The sequence below is a fragment of the Diaporthe citri genome, assembly GCF_014595645.1.
Source record: "Diaporthe citri strain NFHF-8-4 chromosome Unknown scaffold_7, whole genome shotgun sequence".
Classification (NCBI taxonomy): domain Eukaryota; kingdom Fungi; phylum Ascomycota; class Sordariomycetes; order Diaporthales; family Diaporthaceae; genus Diaporthe; species Diaporthe citri.
In genome coordinates this window covers 4,307,648-4,329,680 of record NW_025064852.1, presented here as the reverse complement: position 1 = coordinate 4,329,680, position 22,033 = coordinate 4,307,648, and the positions used below count along the sequence as shown (strand labels likewise).

The window sequence follows — 22,033 nt, the reverse complement described above, 5'->3', positions numbered from 1 at the left end:
TAAAAATAAAAGGGAATTAAAGAAAAAGAAAAGATAAATATTTTAAAAATTCTTAAAAATAAGAAAAGCTTAATTAAAATACTAAATATATAAAAAAAGAGAAGAGTTAATTTCTTAAAAAAATATTTAGAATAAGCGTAAAAGCTAGCTTTTTATAGCCAGCCGGAATTCAATGCAATACCATTTCTTACGTAATTCCCTGCACCCACCAATAATAACTTAATAATTATTCTTTAAAAAGGTTTAAAAAGGATATAATAAGAAAAATTAATAATTAATAATGCTTTTATAAAAAAATTAAGTTTTTAAAGATAAATTAATAGCTATAATACCTTAAAAAAAAAGGTTAAAATAAGCTTAAACTTTATATTTATTAAAATTAAATATATATATAAGGCATAAATTAATATTAATATAATTAAAGATAACTTAGCAAAAATAAATACTTTTAAAGATATTATAAATACAAAGGAATGCATTATTATGGATAGTAATGATGATTTAGAATGACTTTAATTAAAGGGGTGGTGTGGCGAGGAGGACCGTTTTAGTGGGCCGAATTAGGGGGTGGGCTGAATGTGCAGACCCTAACTTATCAAACAACATGCCGGACTTGCGTACAGCCATTGCGCAAGACGATGTGACAGCCGAGACGAAGGCTGATTAAGCCTTGGCTGGTGACCCCCAACATCACATGGTCAATGGAGTCGAGCCACCTTGTTTGCCTTGTGCGACGCACCGTCGTCGGTTATATTGAACACATTGCAGTGTATGATACCAGACCGAGAGAAGACCAGTGTCTCTTCCCTCTCGCGTGAGGTGAAAAACTTTGATGACTGTATCTCACCGCTGCATCCTTCCAATAGTCGTTCCGGCTTTTCCGTTGGCTGTCCTCTCCTTAGAGAACCCAAGTTCGACGTGGCTCCCAAGGCACCTCGCTATTATCAGATTTGGTGCGTGTAGGCCTCTCTTGTCACATTCGGTTTTTTAACAAAACGCTAATCCATGGACAGTTTGAAGCTCAACGTGAAATGAGACCAGTGCGGCCAAAATGATCAATTACATTCCAGCAGCGTTCTACGAAGACCTTGTGGCGAGGGACGGTGGTATGGGCTGCCGTGACGGCGATTGTCACGCCAATGGTACTCAAATTATCGGCACGGCCCGGAGCCAGTGGGAAAAGTTCTCCCAGGGTGCAAAAATCGGCATAATCGTCGGCGCCGCTGTTGGGGCCACGCTTTTGCTTTCAGTCCTGGCATGCTGCATATGGCGATGTTGTCGCAACGACGAAGCACGTACTAGGTGAGGGCCATGTTCACGTGGACAATATGTTTCTGCTGGCTTTTGGAAGATCAATGTCAGTCTAATGAGAATATTTCAGTCTATACAGGAACATATGGGCGTTATGAAGTTCACTTGATGCTTGTGCAGAAGACTGAGTTCGAAGCTGGAGAAGGGTGCCGGAGGGGGGGATGGGAGATCTGTGGCCAGAGGTCCTCTGCAAAAATCAGACCTGGAACGGCAACAACACTTATCCAAACACGCCGTTAGGTATCATTGGGATAGACTCTCAATGTTCCGCATGGACCTCGTATATGATCTGTGGGTTTTCTGGAGAGGCTTCCTTTGCCATTGACTCGTAGAAACAAAACAAGATCGTATCAAGTGTGTTGAGACTTCCCCTTCACTCAGACATTCAGATGAGATACATGCATTTCATCAATACTAGTAGAAAATGATCGCTTTGGTTTCATCCATCACCTCTAGGTTTCCAGATTTCTCGAATTTCGCATGCCTCAATTTTGTTTAAGCCGTGTCTTCCCTGGGCCTGGCGAACTGATCCTCCATGGGCTTCCCGTTCATCAAATTCTGTACATTCAATCGAGCACTCCACACCAAGTTCGGCGACTCTCCCACCTCCCTAATCGCCTCACCATCCTCCATGGTCTCAATATCAGAGCCCGCTGCCTTCCGCCCGCGCGGCTTGTGCTGGGAGAAGAGAGGCGGGTTAACACTCAAGCACCGCATGTTGGCACCCGGATAACCAGGCGGGCCATCGACATCGTCAGGGTTATCCCATGGCGTGTGATCACGGCAGAGATGGCTCATAGCGTTGTCCAGCTGCTCAATCAGAGTGCCACCGACACTCAGTGCATGCAATACTTTCCTCGCGCCGGATTGCGAAAGCGCGTATGCCTGGCTGCAAGTCGGACCACCGCTGAAGTGCACCCAACGCGTGCCTTGGTACTTGTCGCTCTTGTGCTCGAGACCGATCCAGGTCTCCGTGATGTCCTTGGGATCGCTCGGAAGGGTTTCGTCGTCCTGCAGCGCGTAGTATGTGTATCGTGCTGATGACAGGTTGTAGATCTCGTGGTGGCCTGGGATCCGCTCTGGGAAGGTCTCGCCGCAATGGCCCAGCCATAGAATGTCCCAGCCGTCTCCGTAAGGTGAGTCGATATTGTCCCACTTCCTGGTTTTGGGGCTGAGCTTTGACACGAAGTCATCTTCTGTGTGGGCTCTTTCAAGCAGTACCCGCGTCCCTTGAGCGATTGACTCGAGTTGTTCTTTCAAACGAACATCCCAGTCGGCATCATCCTCCAGGATGAGGGCGCTTGCTACGTTCTGCTCGACCATACTTTACCCCCGATGTGGTCAGTAAGCCTTGTCACAGCATTGTGGGTGCCGATACCTACGTTCGTATCACGTTCATTTGGCTACGCCAGGACCCGATCCCACCATCTCGCCAACCTTTCCTGTCTATGCCTAACGGCAAGGCCTTGTCTGGCACGTTAGATCCGCGTATTGCACTCGTCCATGTGAGTTTAATGTCAGTCAAGGCAGAGACGAGTGACAGAGCGTCGCGCTTGTCTGTCCGCTCTGGCAGATTGATGACAAATATTTCTTGGAACCCAAGCGTCTCGTTATGGATTGCCTCATCGTGGACCTCAGCTGTTGACTCGTTCTGAGAGGGGATGGTACTCTCTTGTTCGGACCGAATGCTGTTTGATTGTATGCTGAATGAGAACGCTTGCTCTGCCTTGTCCGATTGTGGTGTTTGCTGGTCGGGTGGTGACAAGGATAGCGACCAAAACAGTACGGCTATGGAGACATAGGCAGCGATGCGCGCATATAAGCTGAATGGGGCCTTTTCCTTTGGTTTGTGGCCATCTGGGTTCTTTTGCTTCTTCTGGCCTCCTTTTCTCGCTGCAGAAATATGCTCCAGGAGCCTGGTGTCGCTGGCTGCGAACCAAGCCAAGAGCAGCCAGACCCACGCTGTCGGTAATGCAAGCATGATGTCGCCGAGCGGTGCTCGAACATACGGCGGGATTCCAAGTGTTGATCGAAGAAGAATGGATTGTTCCAATGTTCATCTCGAGTAGGGCCCGGGAGCGGCCAAGACGGGTTCCACTGGCCTCTTAAATTTCCACGGTACCGCCGCCGTGAGGATAGCGGCAGTAGTCCTGAACGGGGTCGTTGCCAGGGTTTTGTATGTGCTATCCAATAAGGAGATTGGATGCTTGGCATGTAGGTTGCATATTGAGACTCGACAGTTTCACGTGTGGCCGTGACATGAGCTTGTGCGGCATAATGAAACATCTAGGGGTCAGCGCAACGAAATGCTACGCTCAACCCCGAGCTAACATGACATCCCCACAGCTTCTGTGCGCGAAACCAAAAAAATTACAAAAACGGTTAGACAGACGGATGATTAAGATGATGAAGATATCGCCAATTTTTGGAGTCTTCATGATCTATCTGTACACGCCTTGAATAACCACATTTTCGAAATAGGGATTGGTGACCTCCAACACTGCAGCACAAAGCAATGTACAGTAGTAACCATAAGTACTGAAAGGGTGTTACCGGGTGGCAAAGAAGCCACCATGCAAATCTTCCTAAACCTGCCCCAAGATTGGACGTCACACAATTCTGAGCTCTCTTTTACCTCCAAATACAGTATCGAGAAGCAGAGCCGGGGCGAGGTTAGGCTGTGCACAAGATGAAGTATGTCAGGTACTGGCATCCGCACGAGGCTCCTCGCCGTTCTATGAAATGGAAAATTCGGCGGCCAGGAGGATCAGTCTTGGAGGAGAGTCCCCAAACCATGCAAAGGGAGCTAAGCCGACAGACAGTAGCCTGCTGAAATGCGACTTGGTCTGAGCTTTCAAGATACCTGGTACGGAGGCTGTTGGTGATTCTCTAGTGCCAACGTCCACAGAAACGTTGGGTACTACGATTGGTAGCTGTTGGCGCTACAGAAACACTGGGTACTACGGTTTACGGCCTGATACCCTCTTTGAGCAGTATTGAGTTGAACGGTCCGAACTGCGCCGTAAGGCTGCAGGGTCCACAGGTGGCATGAGCATGCTCGTCTTCTCTCCGCCCCAAGCACAGTTCAGACTCTTCATCTCACTCCTTGCATCCATCCCAGACTTCCATCAACAGAGACCATGGCGACTGCGGCGACTCAGAAGAAGACAGTCTTGATCACAGGCTGCAGCACGGGAAGTATCGGCTGGGCATTGACAAAGGTCTTCCTTGAGCATGATTTTCACGTCTTTGCGGGGGTACGCGATCGCTCCAAAGCAAAGGACCTGGCCGAGCTTAGCAACGTGGACCTCGTCGAGCTTGATGTGACGGTGTCCGAAACTATCTTGAAGTGCAAACAGCTAGTTGCGGAACGTACTGATAGGAAGCTGGATGTCCTTGTCAGTACTTCTACCCCATATGCAAACCTCAGATTTCCAACGAGACTGCCTCCCACTCTCTAACTTTCAGTTCACTTCTAATGGTTTGCAGATCAACTGTGCCGGAGTCGAGGGGGTCCGTCCTCTCCTGGACATGGACATGGAATGGGCAAAGCAGGTGTATGAAGTGAATGTCTGGGGCCCTCTTGCTGTCACCCAGGCTTTTGCCCCTCTCGTCATCAAGTCAAAGGGTATTATTGCCAACTTGAGCTCCATCGGCGGCAAGATCCCGATGTGCTGGGCCGGTATTTAACTCCCCAACTAGAAGCTTCCCGCATTTGCAGAAGAAAGTGATGGCCTGACGTGATGACTAGGTATCTATTCCAGCTCCAAGGCTGCAATCGCACAGATGTCGGATACACTGCGGATCGAGATGGGCCCGCTGGGGGTGCGTGTCGTCACGGTGATGGTCGGGTCTGCCAGTACAACGATATTCGACAAGCCTGGCGGCCAGCTCCACTTGCCCGAGACTTCATACTACCGGTACCCCGGTATTGAAGAGATGGCGAACAAGCAACGGGCCGAGCACAAGAATTCATGCATGTCCGTCGATCAGCTCGCTCCGAAGCTAGTCAAAGGCATTCTCACTGGGACCAAAGATCCTCTCTGGGCTGGGACGTTTGCTACTGCGGTGCGTTTACCAACGATTTTATAACAACGTACGCCTTTGGAGAGTCGATTGGCCTCCTGGACCAGAAGGATCTCGGACGCTCATACTACGAGTCAAGCGACGTCTTTTTCCGAATGTCGCACCTTTTTGGTCACTTCTTCTGGTTGGCCGATTTTGTGTACAACTTGCCGCTTTGGGTGGCCCCAAAAATCTTCCCATCGCTCACAGAGCTGGCCAAGAAGCAACAGCAGTGGATGGATATGGTATATGCGATCAAAGAGTCGCCTGGTATGTCTAAGGCCAAAGGAACCATATTTGAGGGGTATTCTCAACCGGGGTTTGCCTGATGAAGACCTGACCAGTAAGCGTTTACTGGCCGAGGCACAACTCATTGTTTTCGCAGGCGAGGGCACAACAGGTAAATACAGGACTATTTCCTCTTTTTTTCTTCTTCTTCTTTCTTATTTCTTTTTTTTTCAGACATTGAATGACAAAGCACATCAATCCATTGACTCTTAAGTCTAGCGTATACGCTGAACGCAGGCACGTATGAGCTACTCGCCCACCCTCAGGTACTACAGGAGCTTCAACGAGAATTTTCAGAAGCCATTCCCGACGCAAATACGCTGCCATCATTTGCACAAGTTAACGCACTACCATTCCTCAACGCTGTGATCCAGGAGACAGTGCGTTTGCACCCGGGCGTTATGGCTCGCCAGGCGCGTATTTCGCCTGACGTACCCGTCACGTACAAGAGTAAGAGTTGTCGGGACTACGTGTTTCAACTGTCATGAGTATGTCCCCATATACGACACACCTGAAAGAAGATCTGTTCCAAGATCCCTACCAATTCCGACCACAGAGGTGGATCGACGAGCCGAGGCTCGATAAAGCCTTTCATGGATTTGCTCGCGGTTCGAGAAATTGTGTAGGGTAAGTGACAATCCCCCAAATTAAGCGAATAAGTATTTAAGTTCTTGCTTTGTCCTGCTGACGACTTCATGTGCCATGTGTCGTAGCATGAATCTTGCCCGCAGAGAAATGGCGCTCGTCTTGGCCACGCTGTTCCGCAAATGCAACCTTTATTGCGGGCAGGAAGGACTTGGGCCGTCACTGGAGCTGTACGACACGCAACGCGCAAGAGATATTGATCCCAATTGCGACTATATAATTCCGGCACCAGCCAATGGAAGTAAAGGACTGCAGGTCGTCGTTAGACAATGAGAGCATAGATGAAGACCAAAATGTCAGAGCATCTAGCCATGATAACGATTGATACAATCACCCGAGAATCGATGTACTGCCATGTGATTTCTCCAAGACCGGCTTGCGTTTCAAATCGAAGTAGGAGTGAGTTTGAATCCGCCCCGACACAACTTCTGAAAGACCTGGTCCGGGTCATACCTTTGGGAGATTTCCTTCAACTTCTTGACGGTCTCCGCACCATAGCTTCCTAGAGGGTCCTGGGTCTCATCGGCATAATTGATATACTCCCAGTCTAGGTTCAGGTCCTCATCAGTAGATCTAGCAAACTCCCTCAGCGTGGTGAAGAATTCCTTGCATTTGGGATGTGCCGCTGCTTTTTTGCTGGGCGGTGCGTACCATAACCGTCGTCATGACGAGGACAGCATCCCCACTCTGGTGTGAGATGCCCATGGGGTTGTCGCCGAGTTGGACAATTATCTTTGGAAGTGGTTGCAAAAGACAGAGCGAGACAAAGTCACCATCCGGTACGATGGATGTCTTGAGCGTATTGACAAGGTCCTGGTGCAGAGAGGTAGCTTTCGAGACGATGCGAGCGTCGTTTTTGAAGGTGGCAGTGAATCAGACATTACTGCATCTCGAATATCAATCGACTGGTCAACAGTAGTAGAGGAAAAAAAGCTTACTGGTACCCATCCGGCATGGATCTGTTGCCAGAGGCTTGAGCAAATGTGTACTTCGCAAAGAACTTGTGGGTGGATGGTAGCTGCAGCCATCTAGAATATGCAGGCGCATTTTCCACTCCAGCGGTTTGAACCAGATATGCGGGAAGGGCGATTTCTTTTGATTCTGGCCGGTACTCGGTGATGCATAACAAGCTGCTGTCCGGATCTTCATTCACGCGGCTCGTAAAGTCGACTAACGCCTCGGCAGCCTGCGGAATAGTCTGTGGCGACATCATGGTGAGGCCGCCCCAAACGGGGCGACTCTTCACTGCTTGCATGCGGATATTGGTCACGATGCCGAAGTTGATAGTGCTACCTTTCAGGGCCCAGAACAGATCGGCATTCGCGGTTTTTGAAGCCTGGACGATGCGACCGTCGGCCAGCACGACCTTGAAGGCTGCCACGTTGTCGCACGCCAATCCGCGGGTGCCCGAAAGAAATGAAATGCCTCCTCCAAGCAGTAGTCCCCCGACACCCACCGAGCCCTCACGCCCGCCCGCCACCATCAGTCCGTGCTTATCCAGGGCAGCGTACGCGTCCCGCCAGCGCGCACCGGGCCCGATGTCGACCAACGCGGCAAACTCCTGTCCTCCATCAGCACTCTGGCTATTCTCCACGACTCGCGTCCAGTCCAACAACCCCAAATCGAGAGTGATCCCCCCGTCGATGTTGCTGCCCCCAAGACTGGTGCCATGTCCTCCACTGCGGAGGGCGAAGACGTGGCCCCCTGAGACGAGGATCTGGATGGTTTTGGAGACCTCGGAAGCGCCATGCGGCCGGAATGCAAGCGGGACGGAGCTCGGCAGCCGTGGTGGAGAAATAGCTGTCTTGGCGAAGAGTGTACCCCGGATCACAGGGGCGAAGGACTTCTGCGCCGGTCTGGCGCAGGAGACCTTCAATGGTCGATGCCGTCTCTGTTTCTGAGCCCATTCTAGCAGTGGTGAAGCTGCCAGCTTTTCCTTGCCTAGTTGTGGCTGCTGCTGCGTGCATTTTCTGGTGAGATTGAGCAGCGAACTGGTACCAGCCAACAGTCCATGCAGCGTGCACTGTTGGCACCAGGGCATCCAGGCAGTCCTCAACCAAAAGGAGGAGTGGATAGTAATTATTACCAGGCTCTGTCCCGGAATGGCACCTCCGACCTGACAGTAAGCTGCGTGCATGGAGGGATCACCGGCTCCACTTTGAATGCATGCTAACACCTTCGGGCACTGAGCACTGCAGGTGTAGCAGATTCTTTCCATTCGCTGAATTCCAAAGTTGGCACTTCATTCTACAGGCCAGCAGAATGGGATACTGAATACAGTCCAATGCTCTGAATTACTGGCGGCAGAAGACTCCGCACAATCGTCTCCCAACAAGGGGTGAGATTGGGGGCTGAGGCTGGGTCTGGTCTTGAACTAATTGGTCAAATGTGACTGTTGCGGGGATGAAGTGATGTAGGCAAGAGGTAATGGCATTAAATCGAAGAGTCTGATATCTATCTGTACATTATGTGCGGCCGGAACTTTGGCGGGCTCGAGTGTGCTTACACATTAGAATTCCAGGAATTTGCTTGGACGTCCCCGTGTTCCTGGCACCATCGCGCATGACATCGTGCGCGAGCCGCATCGGTTCCCTGAGAGCCTCGGGCCATGTGGCCGCGCTGTTTGGGAGACGGCCGCTATAGCCCAGACCGGCTTCCGTCCAGCTGCTGTCTAACTTTCACAACAAATTGATTGAATACGACGAAAACCGCATAATGCCGCCAGCCGTTCGCTCCCAATTCCCGGGTGAGGGGGGATGGTGGTCTGCTGGTGCTTATCTCCTCGTTCCTGAAGTTCCAGTGCCTAGTAAGATGCTTCGCTTGCAGCATGTCTTCCTTCTGGTAAGGCACACGCTCTGCGAAGATGTCCCGTGCAACGGCCAGATGATCGCGCGTCCAGTTCAAGCACTGTGTGCCGTCGACCAGCCAGTACGAAGTCGCTGAGAAACGTGCAAGCTGAACTTTCCCTGGTAAAACCTGAAAATTCTGGAAACACAGCTCGCCACGCTCTCGGGTGCCTGTCGCGGGCCCTGAAAACTGGCGAGGCATTGTCGTTGTGTAACCAGCCAATAAAGCCACACAGTCCACATGGTGCATCTAGCCCTTCAGATTCGGGTAGCTGTAGAGAATTCTAGATTTCATTCAGATATTAAATAATCACTGCTTTCGCATACGGCATTGTTGTGAATAGCAGGAAGACGAGGTCAGACATGAAGAGGAGCTGGCAGCTGGCGACTAGAGACTTGCCACTATTAATCTCTCCAAAGATCATGGAATAGTCACCTTCTGTCCGTTCTTTGCTCAAATTCCAGGACTAAGAGTGGTGAGTAAGTTTTAGGTGTCTTAATTGATGGCGAAGCCCCTGAAGAATTGAGCACCCGGAGCCCGGCCTCCTTGGCCGGCCCTAAGCACCTTCCCGCTGCCGCCCTTGTACCCAATCTTTGATCGCCGCAGCTCTGGGTCCACGTCCGGTTAGCCGGTCAGGCTCCGAGTCAATTGGGCTGGCCCCGAAAGCTTTCGACGGTTTGAAACTGGCCTCTTGAGGGCCTCAGGCCTCCAATACGGCCATGCACGGCACCACCCGTGACCCGGATGCGGGATGTTAAAATGGTATTGTTGTAAGCAATACAATTGTTAAACATCGTGCTAGAAACACTCCTCAAAATAGTCCTCGTTAGGGTCAAGCTAACCGCATATCTAACAGTTGCCAAGCTGGCCAGGCGACCCACCCTATAACACATATATAAATTCTTCGTGCCGTCCGGGCCACACCAACATGTTATATGACGAATTCCACCCTCCCCGGGCGGACAAAAACGATACTTTGTACCCGCTTATACCTCCACGCTTTTCACTTAAAACGCATCTCGCTTATTTTAAGGAACATAAAGAATACCGAGTTGGGCCTCAAGTGGTGCTCAGCGGTGCCTATCGGCACCGTCCATCCTCACCCCAACCGGCCAATTTAAAATTTAATTGCCAACTTAGGAAGAGTTAAATTATTAAAAAGGTTATATTTAAAAGTAAAAATGGTACTTTGAGGTACTTTAAATTTTAAGTTTACATTTTTGCTTAGCGTTTTCATGCTAATTAAATTTGGATTTCCCGTAGAAAAACCATCGCTTTTGTCCGCCCGGGGAGGGTGGAATTCATCATGCCCGGGCCACAGGTTCAAAGCATGACTTGGGTCCATGCAGGTTTGCTCTAAAAAAAGACCGCAGTTTGGCACTAATCAAAGTCAAGATCTTCCGAGTCATGTGCTACACATGATCACTACCTAGGTATTTCGGTCCCCGCCCTTGCCAAGCTCTACACTGCCTCTCATAAACTATCTACCTCATACCCAGGCCAAGGCGCAAAAGTGTTTTCTAATTACAGGTTCAAAGCATGACTCGCACTCATGTTATCTCCCAGCCAAGGAGGTTTGTGTGTTAGAGATAACACCCGTGCGGGTTTCCTTCAAAAAAGAACTGAGAGATTGCGAGCATAGATATAAACGAGGCTACCACCAATGTAATGATATGCGATTTGCTTCTTTAACGTCCACATACAAGCTCTAACTTACATACTAATATTTCTTCACAACAATAGTCTTACTACTACAGTTGAGCTGCTATACAGAATCGCCAAACTTCTTTCAAAGCAAAAATGAAGCCCGCCAGCCTCCCTCGAACGTTTGGACTTCTGGTCACATTTGCCGCCAACATGAACCTAGCCGCAGCACAGGTCGCCTGTGCAATTACCCAGCGACCAAGTTCTAGCCCCCAAGCATTCAACAGAGGCGAATCCACAATTGATACAAATGGAACCACCAACTATGCTGAAGTGTATTACCAGTCGGAACCTTACGCTGGATACGTCGATTGGGAGTTCACCACCACCAGTGAGAACGGTCCGCTAGATATGAAGGTGTTCAGCACTATGGCGGACAGGATTATCGCGTGCTACAAACCGCCCCAGTCTGAGACCTGCGTCTGGCTAGACCCGAAATCAGGTTGCTCTACGGAAGCGCCTATCACTGGGGATATGCCGTCCACGATTGACGAATTCTCGGTTTACCTGGCTTAAGCATATGTGCGGACTACCATCAGGAGTTTTCACGGAATTGTTTCATTTAATGAATTTTCGCCATTTTATTACGGATGCGTCTTTTGTCTACAATTCCGCAGGAGGACTTGGTAACAATTTTGTGGGAATGTCGTGGGTGCGTTGCGCAGAATCGAAGGTGCACAGTAGACTAGACCAATAGATAACACTGCTGGGCCGTCGCCACCTGAGTCCCAGCTGGCTTAGCCGGACAGCCCATGGCAGTTGCGTATGGGCTTCGCCTTCCAGGCGAAACCTACCCACTACACCATAATCGAATGCAACCACCATACCTACTATCGCCAACACCCTCGTGTGCACACGAAGAAGCCCAACCAACAAGTTTCGTACCTTCATCATTCCAGAAGCTGTGGCTGGGAGAAGTAACCATGAGGCTCGCTGACTAGGTACCGCTCTGGACCTACGAGGCTGCCAGTGCAGCGCGGCAGACAGAGCCAATCACGAAAGCGGCAGCGCGAATCGCGTCACAGGTATTACAGAGGGAGGACGGAGCGCTCTTGGAATTTTGCCTCAGTGCGGGCTTTGACGTGAACAAAATGACCCTTTACGAAGACTACGGCGTCGTGACAGCTCTCGGTATGGCTATCAAGAAATACCGTGGCGGTTGTCTAGATTTGATCTCCAAGCTTCTGAGTGCTGGAGGCAATGTTGACATGCCAGCAAGCGAAAGACGCGAGCATTCTTCATCTGCAGAAAACTGCTTTGGGCAATACTCCGACCAAATCACTGTACGGAACACCGCACTTCTGGATTCTATAGAGACGAAAAGCTTGCCTCTGGTAGAACTACTCGTCTCCAAGGGGGCTGACGTCCGAAAGGAAGCGAAGCAGGGCTTGAAGCGCACGCCCTTGCAAAAGGCTTGTGAGGTCGCGAGCCATACTATCGTTGATCTTCTCCTCGAACTTAACGTCGATATCAACGCCGCCCCGGCCGCTCGTGGAGGCGGGACTGCACTTCAGCTCGCTGCCAAGGCGGGGTCAATGAGGAGTGCGAAGAAGTTGCTGGCTTTAAGTGCAAACGTGAATGCCCCAGGCGTGCGCTTTGGAGGACGTTCTGCCATTGAGTACGCCGCGCAGTATTGCCGAGTTAGCATGATACCACTCCTATGCAGTGCTGCGGGCGGGAAATTCGCTGCTAGCCAATATGAAAGGGCGATTGTGCTGGCGCAGGAAAATTGTCATACGGCGGTAAAGGCAATGTGGTTTGTTAAGGATTTAGAAAACTAGTCCACCTATCGCGCCTCGAGCTCTCGTCATGCCATTTGGATCTCGGTTCTCGCGATACCCGAGCAGAAGCCTAAGAATGCAAGCATAAAGCTAGCAATGGCAAAGTCACCTTGAACATCACTTCGCACTACAGACCAAAATATTGCCGATACCAACGCAGCCATGAAACCCAGGCAGCCGCAGAGAAACACGGTGAACCAATTTAGTCCTTCAACAAACTCGATTACCCAGCCGACTGCGCTTCCCTCTTTGGGAAAGGCTTAGAAGTTCGCTCGAAACTTCTCTGGAATCTTACGGTACAGTACTGGGAGAGCCTCTGCGTCCTCTGGATGCTTGAATAAGTGGGTGAGGCGGTTAGGCCTGATAGGAGGGTTGGTCTCAGCGGGTAGGGGATCGAAGGAGTAGCTGTCGTATGCTCGGGTTTTAGTTGGGATTTTAGGGCATTTCTGAATGTCTATAAGCTGTTTATAGTACTACTTCTTGAACTGCTCTAAGTAATAGAATGTGCTAGTCAAAATGACCTTCCATGTGCTTCGGCGGCAGCAATACGACGAAAAAGGGAGCCTGGGTCATTGAAATCTTCATACTTACCTTGACAAAGTGGACGGGCTTAACTTTGCGCAGCCGAGCTCAATGCCTTTTTCCATGGTTATTGTAGTAATGGCGTAGGACGTGGAAGAAGTCAAGATTGTGCTGACCTGGTCTCAAAGTGTAGTCTTCGTACATGGCTTGACCGGCCATCGCGAGAGAACATGGCCTTCCGCCAGTGGCAACGCTCCTTGGGATGCTGGATTTCTTCCCGAAAAACTGCAGAATATCCGATTGATGACGTTCGGCTACGACGCTGATGTTGTAAGACATGGTTGGAAAAGTGTGGTTTCTCAGTCACGGATCGGCCACCATGCTACTGATCTACTACACGCCCTTTCCAACGAGCGTGAAGATGACGGAACGGTATATAAGACTTGGACCTCATGCTCGAAGCTCAGCGCTAATTGTGCAAGGCTAATCGACCTATCGTCTTCGTCTGTCGTAGCCTTGGAGGACTAATCTGCAAAGACGTGAGTATCATCCTCCTCGTCCTTGTTATGCGAAGAGACACTGATGGAAGCACAAAGGCCATGGTACACGCAAATCACATTGATATGATGAAGTTTGACGGACCTGATGACCCAGGGTTCAAATCGCTTCAAGGGGAGCTTTGCAGATGGGCGGGGTCAGTAGAACAAGAGACTGAAAGCAGAAGAATCGAAGACAGACTCAAGAAGGAAGGGGGGGATCAGGAGCTCGAGAAAAAGGTGCAAGGTTAGCAACAGGACCTATCTTGGCAAGGGACTTCGTGTATGCTTAGCAATTGACAATCGACAGATTTGGTGAAGCGTCTCGAGTTTCCAACCATGCACCAGCGTCTGAACGCAATTCGGAGTATAACCCCGGAACAAAGCTGTTCTTGGCTGTTCGAGAATTTCAAGTATCAAGGCTGGGTGTCATGCAGTGCAGCCTCCCAATCGGCCTTTTTGATCATAAAAGGCAAGCCTGGAGCTGGGAAATATGTCGGAATGAAGGCCGCAGCCGGACGTTTGGTGCACAGCCACGAGCAGTCACACGCAAAATTGACTGTACAGTTCTTCTTCGATGGTCGGCAAAACACAGAGCCCGAGCTGTGGCAAAGCTCTTTGCGAATGTACCGTCTGCTACTCTGCGAGCTCCTCCGGAACATACGCCCATTCCCGGAGGGGATCCTAAACAATGAAGCTCTCCTACGCAGCGGCAACATCGATGCCGTTAGAGATGCGATTACGGCAATCCTAACCACGACTCGGACAACAAAACTGTCTGTCTACTTGTTTCTCGATGCGATTGACGAATGCAAAGCTGACGGGGGAGATGGGTCATTGGACATGCTCGAGCATCTGCACATTCTGAGTCAAAAGCTGAATCAGACTCAGACATCTTTGCAGGTTTGTCTATCGGTCCGCAGTGGATACAAGCTCGGCGCTGCCTTACCCAAAGGGAACATCATTATTGTCGATGAGCATAACCAAGGAGACATCAAGGAATTCGTGCAGTCGAAGCTTGTCAATGTCAACGAGAGTGGACTTCGTGTGATGCTTGAGCGTATCATACTGGACAAGGCATCTGGTATCTTTCAATGGGTCGATCTCGTGGTATGGAAGATACTGTCGAAGGTTGATTGCGAGACGAATGATGAGCTACTCAGGCACGCAGAGGAGCTCCCAGTGGACATCCTTGAGCTATATGCCCATCTCCTCAACTCAGACGATCCTGATCATGCAGCTGAACGCCTGAGGCTTTTCCAACTCCTCCTTGTGGCACGGGAACCACTCGGAGTCTCCTTATTGAGAGATGCACTTTCTTCAGGCAACTATACGTTTGTACAAGACTTGGAGAAGTTCTCTCAACGCCTAACGGTAATCTCGAGTGGACTTGTCCAGACCGAACGTCAGCAAGCTAAAGCTCTTCTATCGCTTGAGAAGTCGGACGGAGGAGACCCAGGATATGTTGTCAATTTCATTCACCAGACCGCCCGCGAGTTCCTTTTATCAGACTCGGGACTACGTCGCATTGGGATGTATGATGAGTACGGTGTAGAAACTCGATGCCACTACACCTGGTCGAGGCTGTGTGTGGACGTACTGGAGTCAGCAGATCTGAGCGCCGAACCCAAATCCTGCTTGCTACAGTATACCTGTAGGTTTTGGATGGACCACATGCGCGACTCCGATATCATTCCTGTCAACAAAGACAAGTACCCAGACTTAATGATTCGTTGCGGACGACTACGCACCAAACAACTGGTTCGACGTTTTCACGAAACGCTCCACCGAAGCTCGACGCAGAACCGGCTATTACTTCGCGAATAGACCAATATCCTGGTGCTTTTAGCATCTGCAGGATGCTCGAATCTCCTGAGGCTTCATTATCTGGAATGCATGTGCCATTCCGAAGCGCGTAAAGACCAGCTTAAAACACTGGACTGCGCTTCATTTCAAGCTTGAGCGCATCAACGCATCGAGACGGTCAAAGTGTTGAAAGATTTTGGCTATAATGCCAATGCGATGGTTCGCGAGAACACCGCATTACATTTCGCGTGCTGGAGCGGGGCCGTGGAAGTTGTCAAGCTTCTTCTATCCGTGGGGGCGCGACAAGATGCCGAAGTAGGGCAGTGTTGCGGCTTGCCGTTGCATGCAGCAGTCGCTTCAGGACATACGGAAGTGGTGAAGACACTGATTCAGCAAGTCTCGGAAAAGAATGCTCTTCTACGGCTTCAGAATGTCCGTGGGTACACTGCGCTTCATTATGCTGCCGCCAATAATCGTGTACAGGAAGTGTACACGCTTCTCGAGAACGTAGACGACATGCCCAAGTACGCTGCGATGGGCTATGAGGAAGGCAATACAGCTATGACGTTTGCTAGGAAATTTGGACGTGCGGAGATTGTCAATATATTGAAGGATGCAGGCGCCTAGTTTGATCTAATAGAGATGGTAATGCCGCAGAGCCGAATGCAAGCCCTTCAGTATGAGCACCAGTGTCCTAGACGCGTGCGAGATGCGGTACGCAGCGGCCCGCCTACCAACTTGCCGCCCTTTACAAGGTATCTATTCACAGGCTTAAGCCACGTGCATTTGTGTCGTCGAAGCTACTGGGTCTTTTCTCGTGCCTCTGATTCTATATTCTCCCACAATCCTAGGCAAGACCGTACTCTGCTATCACGCTCTTGGGCTCGACGTATTTCCCCAGAGGCCGATACTCAATGTCGTCGTATCCAAATGCCTTTGTGCCGCCAATCTCGAGACCTGCAGGCACCTCTGTCCACCGCGGTGAACATGTAATTCCAATCACAGTCACGCGGTATCCATACTTGAACTCAGGCACACCGAGCGCCCTGCCGGAGCCATTGTCCAGGATTGCGATGAGGTCTGGCACCGAAGCTATCACTTGCGTGGTGCCGTCCGCAGCGGTGTGCTCTGCGAAGATGTTCTCGTTCTTGAAGGGGATCTTGAGAGTGCCTCCAGACGCCAAGGCGGTCGACCTAGTCGTGGAGGAGCTGCAAGCCTCATCGTCCAAGTCGTTGCCTTCAAAAGTGGCGATGTGAACAGTACCGTACGAGTGCCCCTTGACAAGACGGCGCTCCACCGCCACGATCTTACCCCTGAACAGTACCTTCGCAGCACCTGGGCCACCTGCCTCGTCAATGATCGACTCGGCGACTGTCGAAAGGGTGCTGCTAGCTTCACACCTCGCAATGCATCTGCCTATCCTCCAAGCCAGGGAGCACGTGTTGAGCACGCCGTATTTTCTAACGTATTCCGTCGTCGTGGGCTTGGCGGCCATGCCCAAACGGCTGCCCATCTCAGAGCACGACGCTCTGAGTGCTCTATCGACGATTTCATCATCGGGAGCCCGCGTCATGACTATACTTTTGCCGTCCCCCGAGTCTATGGCGCAGGGGCAAAGCTCAAGTGGGACGTGAACGGCCAGGGTCGTCTGCCAGTAGGTCGGGTAGGCCCTGCCCATCCAGTCGCCGTCGATGATGGGGCTGTCGAAGAACTTTGAAGAGCCGACCAGCATGGGCTCCATCCCATTCGCGCCACCGATCTCTAGCCCCATCACGGCGTCGAACTTGTCATGGCCCAGGTACTCCATGAGAACCTCGAACGCCTGGACCGTCTCGAGCGCCTGCAGCCTCTCTACTGAGACGGCAGGGGAGCCCATGTGACCGCCCCAGTAGATGAGGGCGTTGTCTCTCAAAGAGGACTGGTCTATTATTCGGATCTTGTGGCCGGCCCTGAGTATGTCGCGAAGTTGAAGGACGCTTGCTGCAGGGCTGCCTCCACCCGCGCAGCCAAGCACGTAACAGCCATCTGCAAGCCAAGCCAGATCAGTCTCGCTGAGAAGCCACTCCGGTATGCCCTGCGCATTCTTCTCGATCAGGGGCTTATAAGCAAACGGGTCAACCTTTTGGGCGTCAAGGGTCTTGATATTTAGGTTCTTGTGCTCCTCGATTCTGTCGTCGATACCGGACAGATCCTCGTCCGCCGCGTTGTCGAGCACGGGAGCCCTGAAGTCGATGTCTCCGACTGCCTTGGCGATGGTCCGGACCTGATTCGTGACGTACTGCAGCGGCATACTTTCCACTTCCGCGATCGAGATGCTACTCTCGACAGCTCCCGCCGATATTGCGCGCTGCACCGCCAGGTCCTTGGCGCGCTGGATGGCCTGTGCCTCGGTCTGCTGGCTCGTGTTCTGGACGATGTCGACGCTTCCGCACACCCTCGAGATGGCCGCCCCCACCGCGTTCGCGACGTCGTGGAAGGGGGGCCGGACAACCTCAGACGCACCGGCAATCTCCTCAGGGGCCAGCACGGCACCTCCGCCTACGAGCAGCACGGGAATCGGGTCTGCAGACGTCTTGACCACGTCGATAGCGCCGTCGAGGAGAGTCTTGATGCGGTCTCGCGCAGAATTGATGAAGTCCTCGCTGAGATGCCTCACTGCGGTCGCCTTACCCATCTCTGCCCTTCCCAGCGCCACTGCGATATCCGAGGCTGTGCAGGTCTGGCCACCAAACACCAGTGCTTCCTCAGTAAGGAAGTGCCCCACAGACTCTGGCCCAACTCGCACCCTGCCTTCCACCTCTCGCACGAGAGATCCGCCACCAAGGCCGATGGAATGCAGGTGAGGCATCGAGTAATTCACCCTTACTCCTGCGACAGTGACGTAGGCGGAAGCCTGCCGCGGGAGACCACTGGCGAGGATCACACCCACGTCGGATGTGGTGCCTCCGATATCAACCACAACAGCAGACCTACTGCCGCCCGCATCGAGCCCAGACAGGTACGCAGCGCCGCGCATAGAGTTGGTCGCACCTGAAGAGAAGGTCTTGATGGGCATCCTGGCGGCTGAGAAAGAGTCCAATATGGTACCGTCGTTCTGGGTGATGAACAGTGGGCACGACAGGCCCAGCCTCTGCATGGCCAGCCTAAACCGCCCCACCGTCCTCCTCGCGTAGCTGAGGATGGCCGCGTTCAAGATACTCGCGTTCTCCCGCTCCAGCAGCCCTATATTCGCCACCTCGTGCGAGCAGACCACGTCGATGCCCGGCAGCTCACGGAGGATGATTTCTCTCGCACGGTTCTCCTGCTGGAAGGTCTCGTCGATGGGCGAGAAGACCCCCGCCACCACCACGGCTGTCAACCCCAGCGCCTTGATCTTCTGGCACTCGGCGACAACCTGCGCCTCCCTCAGCGGCGCCTCCTGCGAGCCGTCAATGTGCAGCCCCCCGTCCACGATGCCGCAGTAGCCATTCAATATGGCCGCCAGGTCCTCCGGGAAGTCGGCAAATGGTGGAACCTCGCGCAGGAACGAGCGCGAGAGCCGGATGACGGCGACCTTTTGCAGGCGGCGCGAGTCCCTCTCCACCACGCTGTTGATGAAGTGGGTGGTACCCACGGTGACGCTGGCGATGCGCTCCGGGTTGATGCCGCCTGCACCTTCGGCCGAGCTCAGTACGGCCCGCACGGCCGTCTCGATGCCGGAGGTGGCATCTGGGGTAGTCGGCGTCTTCTTGAAGGCAAGCACGCCTCGCTCTGGGTGGCCTCGGGAAGCGAGGGCCATATCGACGGCCACTGCATCGGTGTTTGTGCCACCGACGTCTACGCCTATGCGGATTGATTTATCAAGCGTCATGGTTTCTCATGCGGAGGTCTAGGGGTAGTACTGCGAGGCCAAGGAGGTCGGGCGAGTACGTTGTTTGTGGTGTTACCCCCGGATGGGTATGGCAGAATTTGGGCTTGGGGCTGATGATATCCCTCAGGTCAGGAGAAATCAGCTTGGCCTGCAATCAGGGCCCGGAGAAGATTAGATCATCGCTGTCGGAAACTTCCGCTAGTATGACTTGCACCTAGATCAGGTTGCTTTTATGTCTAGCAGATGGTGACACTCCGAGATCGTATCATCCACAAATGCCGACCACACTGGCATGGTTCTCCACTAGTTCACCCTACAGTGACACCCGGTGGGCGGGGGACTTTGCCAGGGATACGCCCCTAACGAGATCGGAGCTAGTCGATCTGGGCATACTAACAGAGCAGGAACGGCTCCGACCCGACGCGCCGAGAGATAGGAAAAGGCCGCCGGCCACCACAAGATGTTGGAGACGTTTAACTAGCCTTATCAGAGTTTCCTGCTTCCCAGCTGGCGGACAAACATTCTTGGGGTAAGCAGACCAATACTTAATGTTTTGCCCATGTTTTGCCCGACGGATGATAAGGTGCCAGTATCTGAATGCTGTTATTAGAATGATTCTCGTCGCTGCAACCTTGGTCGCATGGTGGAATCCGATGTTCTTCGTTGCTTCTGGTACTACTCGACTCGTCTCCATTCTGTCGGGGACCACTTGGGTGATTTAGATGTAGAAGACATCTTACACAGGCACAGAACCTCTAACATGAGGCTACAAAATTTTCTGAGCTCGATCCGACTGTCCAGCACGGATAAGTCAGTCGCTAACATATGGATCAACGACGACATCCGCCCTCTGCCTCCTTCGCGGAGGACCTGGACGACTTGGACATTCATCTCCTTCTGGCTCACCAACCAGATCGCCAGTAAGCGAACTCACCCCCCACACATGTGTAGCCTGAAATGAAAAGTCTGTCTGACTGGATCCTCCTGATAAGTCTCAAATTGGCAACTTGGTGGGTCCTTGGTCGCGACCGGTCTGAGCGTGTGGCAGGCCGTCCTCGCGACCCTCATCGGCAAGATCATAATATCACTGGTGGCCATATTCAACGGCTACGTCGGAGCAACGTGGCACATCGGCTTCCCCGTCGTCTCCCGGTACGTCTGGGGACCCTACGGCGCGTTCCTCCAGATCGTGCAGCGCATCATTCTTAGCCTGGTCTGGTTCTCCGTGCAGAGTTGGACGGGAGGGCTTTGCATTGCCGTGATCCTGTCTGCCATCTTCCCCAGCTTCCACAACCTACCAAACGTCTTCCCCGAGTCCGCGCACCTCGAGACGAAGCAGTTCGTCGGGTGGATCCTCTTCAACGTGGCCATGGCGCCCGTGCTGTACATACCGCCACACAAGATCAAGCGCCTTCTTCTGGTGTTCAACTTGCTCGCGGCTACGACTCTCGTGGCCATGCTGATCTGGTCGCTGGCTGTAGCCAAGGGCGGTGGACCCTTGCTGTCCCAGGGAGCGAAATCCATGACTTCGTGGGATCTGGGATGGTCGATCGTGTCGGGTGTGACCACCGTCATCGGAGGCATCGCAGTCGGCCTGACTAATGCCAACGACTACTCGCGCTTTGCGAGGAGGCCCGGAGACCAAGTTTTTGGTCAGTGGTTCTCAATCATGTGAGCAAATCCTCGGAAAGAAGCTTTGATATTATTCCATCGATCTCTTCGCTAAGGCAGCCGCAGATTCTTTGGCACGATCTTCCCATTTCTCGGCTGTCTAGCCGCCTCTGCAACACAGGGTCTTTGGGGTGAGGCAATATGGAATCCACGTAAGTCGCAGAGGAAACAGCAAGATCCCCTCTTTTCAATCTCCCATAGCTGACAAGCCGGGACACAAGCCGACATGGCCCAGAGGTGGCTCGACAATGACTACAGCTCTTCCTCAAGGGCCGGGGCCTTCTTCGCAGGAGTCGGCCTACTCGCCTGCCAGGTCGCCATCAATGTAGTCGACAACGCCTACAGCGCAGGGATGGACCTCGCGGGCCTGTTCTGCTCCTACATAAACATCCGTCGAGGCGCGTACATTGGACTTCTCCTCAGCGTCGCCCTGTGCCCCTGGGAGCTGCTCTCGTCGGCCGCAGTCTTCATCTCGGTCCTATCGGCCTACAGCGTCTTTCTCGGTCCCATCATCGGCATCCAGATCTGTGACTACTGGCTCGTCCGCCGGCAGAGGCTCAAGCTCTCGGACCTGTACCACCCGGGGCGGGATGGCATCTACTATTTCTCCCGCGGGTTCAACCCCCGCAGCTTCGTGGCCTGGGTCCTCGGCTTCGCCACGCAGCTGCCTGGGTTCGCCGCCAACGTCACGCCGGAAAAGGTCAGCGTCGGGCGCGCCTGGAACGAGCTGTTCTACCTGGCGTTTCCGCTGGGCTTTGCCATCTCCTTCGCGGCTCACTACGTCCTGAACAGGATCTGGCCGCCCGCCGGGCTGGGCCTGGTTGATGAGGTGGACTACTACGGCAGCTTCACACCCGACGAGGCGCTCAAGCTTGGATTTGTGCCAGAATCGGAGGTCGTTGAAGGCGTCCATCCGGATCCAGAGAGTAGCGGTGGTAAGCCAAGGCAGGTGGATGTCCCTGTCGCAGGGAAGGATTTCTAGAGCTTTTCCGGATCACAGTGAATTT

General features: G+C 52.4%; 7 protein-coding genes across 7 annotated transcripts; 4 read left to right on the top strand and 3 right to left on the bottom strand.

The window, feature by feature from the left end:
- Window positions 1–1,806: 1,806 nt before the first annotated feature.
- On the bottom strand, window positions 1,807–2,634 carry INS49_014327 (uncharacterized protein; the record flags this gene model as incomplete). Its single annotated transcript, XM_043175018.1, has 1 exon — window positions 1,807–2,634. The coding sequence occupies one exon, from the start codon at window positions 2,632–2,634 to the stop codon at window positions 1,807–1,809; it is 828 nt and encodes a 275-aa protein (XP_043021963.1).
- Window positions 2,635–4,451: 1,817 nt separating this feature from the next.
- On the top strand, window positions 4,452–5,705 carry INS49_014326 (uncharacterized protein; the record flags this gene model as incomplete). Its single annotated transcript, XM_043175017.1, has 4 exons — window positions 4,452–4,709; window positions 4,801–4,993; window positions 5,063–5,379; window positions 5,445–5,705. The coding sequence occupies 4 exons, from the start codon at window positions 4,452–4,454 to the stop codon at window positions 5,703–5,705; spliced, it is 1,029 nt and encodes a 342-aa protein (XP_043021962.1).
- Window positions 5,706–6,571: 866 nt separating this feature from the next.
- On the bottom strand, window positions 6,572–8,350 carry INS49_014325 (uncharacterized protein; the record flags this gene model as incomplete). Its single annotated transcript, XM_043175016.1, has 3 exons — window positions 6,572–6,614; window positions 6,763–6,882; window positions 7,248–8,350. 3 exons carry the CDS (start codon window positions 8,348–8,350, stop codon window positions 6,572–6,574), a joined length of 1,266 nt encoding a protein of 421 aa, XP_043021961.1.
- A 2,606-nt stretch (window positions 8,351–10,956) lies between these two features.
- INS49_014324 (uncharacterized protein) lies at window positions 10,957–11,376 on the top strand (the record flags this gene model as incomplete). The annotated part of the gene is made up of 1 exon (XM_043175015.1): window positions 10,957–11,376. The coding sequence occupies one exon, from the start codon at window positions 10,957–10,959 to the stop codon at window positions 11,374–11,376; it is 420 nt and encodes a 139-aa protein (XP_043021960.1).
- Window positions 11,377–11,951: 575 nt separating this feature from the next.
- On the top strand, window positions 11,952–15,526 carry INS49_014323 (uncharacterized protein; the record flags this gene model as incomplete). The annotated part of the gene is made up of 4 exons (XM_043175014.1): window positions 11,952–12,478; window positions 13,352–13,493; window positions 13,646–13,946; window positions 14,010–15,526. The coding sequence occupies 4 exons, from the start codon at window positions 11,952–11,954 to the stop codon at window positions 15,524–15,526; spliced, it is 2,487 nt and encodes an 828-aa protein (XP_043021959.1).
- An 826-nt stretch (window positions 15,527–16,352) lies between these two features.
- Window positions 16,353–19,355, bottom strand: INS49_014322 (uncharacterized protein; the record flags this gene model as incomplete). The annotated part of the gene is made up of 1 exon (XM_043175013.1): window positions 16,353–19,355. One exon carries the CDS (start codon window positions 19,353–19,355, stop codon window positions 16,353–16,355), a length of 3,003 nt encoding a protein of 1,000 aa, XP_043021958.1.
- A 760-nt stretch (window positions 19,356–20,115) lies between these two features.
- Window positions 20,116–22,008, top strand: INS49_014321 (uncharacterized protein; the record flags this gene model as incomplete). Its single annotated transcript, XM_043175012.1, has 3 exons — window positions 20,116–20,275; window positions 20,348–21,007; window positions 21,248–22,008. 3 exons carry the CDS (start codon window positions 20,116–20,118, stop codon window positions 22,006–22,008), a joined length of 1,581 nt encoding a protein of 526 aa, XP_043021957.1.
- Between the last annotated feature and the right edge of the window lie 25 nt (window positions 22,009–22,033).